Raw genomic sequence first — 6,687 nt, 5'->3', positions numbered from 1 at the left:
GCCGTCTATGAGGTGGGCCCCACCATGGATGGCCCATGTAACAACAACTGCAACAATGATTATGATGTATGGCAAGGATCAATTTGCGGATGTAGACAGTGACTCAGCCAGTGAATCCCAATACGGATGACCGAATTTCAAGTTGGTGATTTGTGATGATATGTGGGCCAAACTCCTTCGTCCCAATCCGGACACGTGGACCGTGATTCAAAACGCAATATATGTGCCACAATGTTATTTTCTTCTGGCCGTCCACGCGCGCCGTCAAGATAAGTATGGCAAGCATGCACTTGGCAGTCGGCACATGTAGACAATAATCCGGACCGTCTACTGATTGGGCCCACCATGGATTTCTCATCCAACAAAAGCAGTGAAAACTGAAAACATAACACTGTCGTGGCTGACACTCATGTGACTTACCTGTATCTTTGTTCTAAAACGTAGAAATGCATGCCTCAAATCATACATATAGAGAGAGTTAAACATGGAAAAACCATCAGCAACATCTACGCATAGAGCTCTGGATTGGACAACCTTGGCGTAGGGATGGCGATCAACGGCGTAGCTTTCTTCATAACAATCCCAAATTTCTCTGTGAGGTCGCCCTTTGAACCCTCCGGCAAACGCCACTCGAACGAATGCACCAACGAGCCGAGCGAGTACATCACCATCCTCTCGGCCATAGTAATCCCGGCACATATCCGCCTACCAGACCCGAATGGGAAGTAATGAAAATCGTTGCCACTGAAATCCCACTTGTAGTCGGTCCTCAAGAACCTCCCAGGATCGAACTCAGAGGGATTGGACCAGATCGAAGGGTCCCGATGGACTGCCCACACGTTCACGAACACACGGGACCCCTTAGGGACCGTGTATCCACCCACGGTGCACGTTTGGCTGGGGCAGTGTGGGACCATGAGAGGGAGTGCCGGGTGCAACCTTAGCACTTCTTTCACAACTGCTTCTAAGTAATGCAATTTGGGTATGTGGGACTCTTCTACTATGTTGTCCCGCCCCACCACGGCCTCTAATTCCACTTGGGCTTTCCTCATTGTCTCTGGCTTCTGCATCATCTCAGCAATGGCCCACTCCACGGTGTTCGATGTGGTGTCGGTCCCACCCACCACCATGTCCTATCAACAAAGCTTAGTAATTATCTAACCATGTTTTGTAATTAATAATGCAGATTAACAAGAAACTTTTGTTTATTAGTGTTACAAAATTAGGGGACAATTAAGCGTGGGTTATTAACAATTATAATTCAGTACAATGTGTATCATTTTCACTGTCTACTTGATCTCTTTCAGAGATATCTCGAGATAGTTGTTGGATGGACGGTGTGGATGGACGCGGATTAGGTACTACCCCACCTGTCTCGAGCTTGGAAGAGGCTAGGGCTCTGAGTGACCCATCGTCATGGATGGATTTATCAATACTTTCCATCCATTTTACCATATCACTTTAGTATACAACCTCAAAAATGAGGTAGATCCAAGATTCAAGTGGACCACACCACACAAAGCAGCGGTGATGATGACACCCACCGTTGAAACCTTCTGAGGGCCCACCGTGATGTTTATTTGCCATCCAGATTTGGATGAAGGCAAAACACAAATATACATAGGGTTAATCCAAAACTTCTGCATCTCTCAGGAAGTTAGTTACACCCAGATCCATAGCTCTAGATTGAGTGAAAGATACCTCATTTCAACACTGAGGTCTTGCTATCGAATTGCCTAGAGGTGGTTAACAGTGAAGTGTTAACTAACAAGCTAACAGACCAAAAAAAAGAAGAAGTTTTTAATAGTTGGCACTTGATCCCCAGTGGTGTGACCGACTTCAAACTTAAATCAGACTCATTTTTTAGATTATATCCTCAAGTGATAAGGAAAAAATGGATGGACAGTGTTGATAAACCCGTACACCATGGTGGGCTCCTCGGAGCCCAGACTGTTCCGAGCTCGGCAGGGACCTAATCTGCGTCCAGAGATGATACGATCTCGAAGTAACAGTAGTAAAGATAAACGGTAAATCGGAGAAAGTAGTGAAAGTGATGGATATAAACATCTATTTAGTGTAAAATCTGAAACATAAGCCATCCATGATAGGGGCCGGTACATGGATGGACCCGATTGATCAATCACCCTAAGATACATACTTCTGAGAGATGGCTATACCATATTCCGGCATTTCTCCGACTCTAGCGTCTCTCAGTAGGAAAGCAATTAAAAATTAATAGACGGCCATAACTATGAATTTGTGGGTGATCAGTATAAAAAATTATAAAAAATAAAATATTTCTATCATCCAGTTGGTGCACGTTCTCAGTCATCTTTAATGGACCGCTGCACCACAATTTTGGCTGGGCATTCAAACGAAAAGTATTGATCGGAGGATATAAACCATCAAGATTGCCCATTTGCCCACTGACGAACCTTTGCCATCTCCAACCGTATGATTAGGTTCTAAGTAAAGAGGTCTCAAGTCCAACTAGTTGAATCTAACACTTTGCATAGGTTGGACCCACCATGATGATCGCTTGGTGCAAAAATCAACCTTATTTACTTATCCATTGGGCCACACCAGTGATTAGGAATATACAAGTGTGGCACACTTGACAAGTATATATAGCTGAGTTTTTGCATAGGTAGTCCTCATAATAAGGCCAACATGTTGGACGGGTTGGATGCTGCACATACATGTAAGGTTAGCAGCTATTCACTAGGTGGACCATAGCTTATAGTCCAGCCGGTTGGGTTTGAGATGCTTTTCATGAGGAAATTCATATAACTGAGGGATTGTTATAAAATGTCACTCCTTTTTGGCTTAATTAAATAAAACCACCTAAAAAAATATTTTCTCCTGATATTATATATTGCCTACGTTTTGTGTCTTTTTATTTTATCACTTTCTATTAAATTGATGATCTGAACCGTTCAAAAGCATGTGAATAATGACATGGACAATTATGAGATGGTGGAAAGCAATCTAGACCATTCAACACTAAGTGGTTAGTCATTTAGTCCGATCAAAAGTAGATGGACAGCAATCTATACTGTTCAAAACTGTGGACAACAATCTAAACCGTTCCAAGGCAGTGGACAGTGATCTTGATCATTCAAGAGGGTAGACAGTGATTTAGACCATTCCAAAATGGTAGACAATGATCTAGACGGATTTTACCATCAATGTATACAAAGATACGGCCATTTTGGCAGGAGTGTTTTCATCATTTTCAAATTAGAGGAAAGAGGTCCTCTGAATGGGCGCTGACAGCTAAAGAAAGAAAACATGTATAGATGGTTCCATCTAATTAGGTTTAAAAAATGAGTGGCATCAGTTACTATTTAACTTATATTAAGCAATTAAGTTATTTCTTTTTACTTAAGTTAATTTAGCATTGTAAAAGTAACTTATGCCCAAAAGTTACTTACTGATTTATATATTTAACTTTTTAACTAATGACTTTTCTACTTCTATCTCACTTCCATGTGAAAGGAGACTATCTCTCCCGAGTACATATTAAAGGAAGCCCCATGTGGACTATGCACATTAAAGGTGGGGCTCACATGGTCGACGGTCCATATAAAAGGTGGCCCTACATAATGGATTATCCCATATTGTGGCTCACATATGGATGATCTACATCAAAGGTCAACCCCTACTGATGAATGAGTCCACATTTACAGCAAGTCTTGTGTTATGGGAAAAATGGACGGACCAACGAAGAGGTCAGGTCGGAACATTATGCGCTTAATCGAGCCAAACAATAACAAGAACTCTAGACCCAACCCCCATCTCCAAAGTTGAGTAAGGGGTGAGGTCAACCTCAGCACCCCATCAGCAGGCCAGAAGAACCACATGCCTCAATGACAGGAACCCGACCGCTCGACTAAGGAGACAGGTCAGCATGTTCTAGGTTGGCATACTCCAGGTCGACACATCCCAGGTCAACACGCCCAAAGTCAGCATGTCCCAAGTCAGTACACCTCAAGCTAGCATACTTCAAGTCAGTGTAGCCCACCACCTATTAAGACCTAACCTGATCTCAGCCGCATCCGCCCGAGATTTTAGCCGAAGATCCAGGAAGCCTATCGCGATATAGATTCGCCCGAGATCTCAGCCTAGAATCTAAGGCGATCTTTACAACTTATAGTAAGATTGGAATCCTATCGCGAGATATTTTGCTAAACAATGAGACCCCTCCTACGCCACCACCTCTCCTCGACTATAAATAGGAGTACCTCTAATGGTAAAAGGTACGCATGATCCCTAACATAAAACCCCTTACTCGACCAGACCCAAATTTTGTCTGACTTGGGCATCGGAGGATCCCCTGTGTTAGTCAAGGTCTCCTTTGTCCGTTCATTGTGCAAATACACGAAGGTCCAGGGGAGGCTAACCAGATTTTTGCATCAACATCTTGCATAATAGGCAACATACATTGAAGGTGGGGCTCACATGATGGATAGTGTACATTAAAAGTGGGCTCCACATGATGGGCAATTAATAATGATGAGTAGTTTACATCCAAGGCAGCCCTAGATAGCCCAAATCAGAGGTGGGGACCATATGATGGACGGTCTACATTAAAGGTGGGCTCCACATGATGGGTTGTGAATATTGAAGGTGGGCCCCACATGATGGACAATAACATTGAAGGTAGACCCACTTAATTAATGAATGGCCAACATCAATTAAAGTTACGCCCTATATAATGAATAATGGACATTAAAGTCGAGTCATGATGATGAATGACCCACGTTTAAGGTGGGCCCCATACGATAGACAACCCACATCAAAGGTGGGGCCACACAATAATTGGTCCACATCAAAGATTGGCCCATCATGATGGATGGTGGATGTGAGGGGGCGCGGATTGGTTACTGACAAGTTGAGCAGCGAGACTGCTACTGAAGTGATGTCACCAAGTTCTGTGGGCCCCACCATGATGTGTGTTTTGTATCCATGCCATCCATCCATCGGAGAGATCATTTTAGGATAAGATCCAAAGAGTGAGTCACATCCAAAGCTAAAGTGGACCCCACCACAGAAAATAGTGGGGAGAGTAACACCACCGTTGAAAACTTTTAAAGGCCACAAAAGTTTTTGATCAAGCTGATATTTGTGTTCCCTTCTTTAATGTCTTTGTTAATTTTTGAATGGATTTCAAAAAAACATCATGGTAATCCTTAGGAAGGTTTCAATGGTGGGCATTAATCATCCCGCTTTTTTTTTGTGGTAGATACACTTAAAGCTTTGGATCTAACTCATTCTCTAGCTCATGACTTAAAATAATATATTCAAATGGATGGATAGTGGATACAACACATACATCATAATGGGGTTTACAGAACTTGTTCACGTCACGAGTCTCGCTGCTCAACCTGTCATTATCTAATCCGCGATGTGAGCGGACCAGACATGCTTATTTATTGAATGAGTAAAAACCAAGATAAGCTATTTAGGGCATAAATAGCTTATCCAAAATAACTCACGATCTAAACGCCCCCTTAAAAAAAGTTCATGTAATTAGTAAAGGTAAATTACCATTAGCAAGGCCTTGAGATGAGTCATGGTCAACGGCGTCTTGGAATCCCCTTCATCCTTCATCTTCAACAAGAACTGCAAGAAATCCCTGCTCCCTTTCTCACTGCTCTTCCCCTCCGCCTCTTCTCTATCAATCTTCAACCGTTGATCAATGATCAACTCGAAGATCCGATCGAACCGGGCCAGCGGCCCCTTCATCTGCCGCTCCATCCCTTGCAGGTCGAACCGGGCCAGACCCGAGAAGAAATCCGAAACGTTGGGTTTCCCCAGCAACTCGGTGATTTCGTTCACGATCTGCCGAAACTCGGCTCCCAGACTCGTCCTTTCCTCGCCTTTGAGCGTCCCGCCCCACAGCATGCTAGTGATTACATTCATTACCGTCAAGAACATCTGCTCTCCGACGTTGATCGGCACGCCCGAGTTTTTGTACATGTGGCTCACCGTCGCTCGCACCTCGCGCCGGCGCAGCGCGTAGACGGCGTCCAGGCTGGCGCCGCTCAGCATCTCGCGCACGCACACCTTCCGAAGCATGCGCCATTCGGGTCCGTACGGCGTCCACACGATGTCGGATCCGCCGTAGGCGATTACACGAGCCGCGGCCGGCACGTCGCGATTGGCGAAGGTCGTGTCGTGGTCTTTGAGAACTTCCTTGGCTAGCGCAGGGGAGCTGATCACGATACCGAGCTTGTTGCCGAGCCACAGCTTGAAGATCGGGCCGTGGACCCGAGCCAGCTTTGCGAAGTAGACGTGGAGTTCCGGGTCCAGGAACGGGAGGTTCCCTACTAAGGGAAGGCCGCGCGGCCCTGGCGGTAATCCAGACGCACTGCTCTTGCTTTTGACAATCGGCCATACGTACCATGCGATTGCGAGTACGGCGAGGGAGATGGTGAGCGTAGATCTTGCGAATTCGTCCTGCTGATTGGTGCCTTCCCACCACCATGACCAGATCCCAGAGATCGTGTTGGAAGTTGCCATTTTTTGGATGCTAAGAAGCTTTTTCGCGGGAGTTTATAGCGATTGACGGAAAGAAGATGGATGGAACTTTGATGGGTAGACCATTTGGACGAGGGAGCCTTTGGACGTATTTGCAAGGATCAGAACCGAAGATTCTCATCCCTTGCTACGTGGTGAATTTGA

General features: G+C 45.0%; 1 protein-coding gene across 1 annotated transcript; it reads right to left on the bottom strand.

The window, feature by feature from the left end:
- Nucleotides 1–397: 397 nt before the first annotated feature.
- LOC131232884 (flavonoid 3'-monooxygenase CYP75B137-like) lies at nt 398–6,649 on the bottom strand. The gene is made up of 2 exons (XM_058229397.1): nt 5,551–6,649; nt 398–1,133 (listed from the first exon to the last, which is right to left on the bottom strand). Exons 1-2 carry the CDS (start codon nt 6,523–6,525, stop codon nt 507–509), a joined length of 1,602 nt encoding a protein of 533 aa, XP_058085380.1. The 5' UTR covers nt 6,526–6,649; the 3' UTR covers nt 398–506.
- Between the last annotated feature and the right edge of the window lie 38 nt (nt 6,650–6,687).

The sequence above is a fragment of the Magnolia sinica genome, chromosome 18 (assembly GCF_029962835.1).
Source record: "Magnolia sinica isolate HGM2019 chromosome 18, MsV1, whole genome shotgun sequence".
Taxonomy (NCBI): domain Eukaryota; kingdom Viridiplantae; phylum Streptophyta; class Magnoliopsida; order Magnoliales; family Magnoliaceae; genus Magnolia; species Magnolia sinica.
Note: the sequence above shows the minus strand (reverse complement) of the source record. Positions and strands in the feature narration are given on the sequence as shown.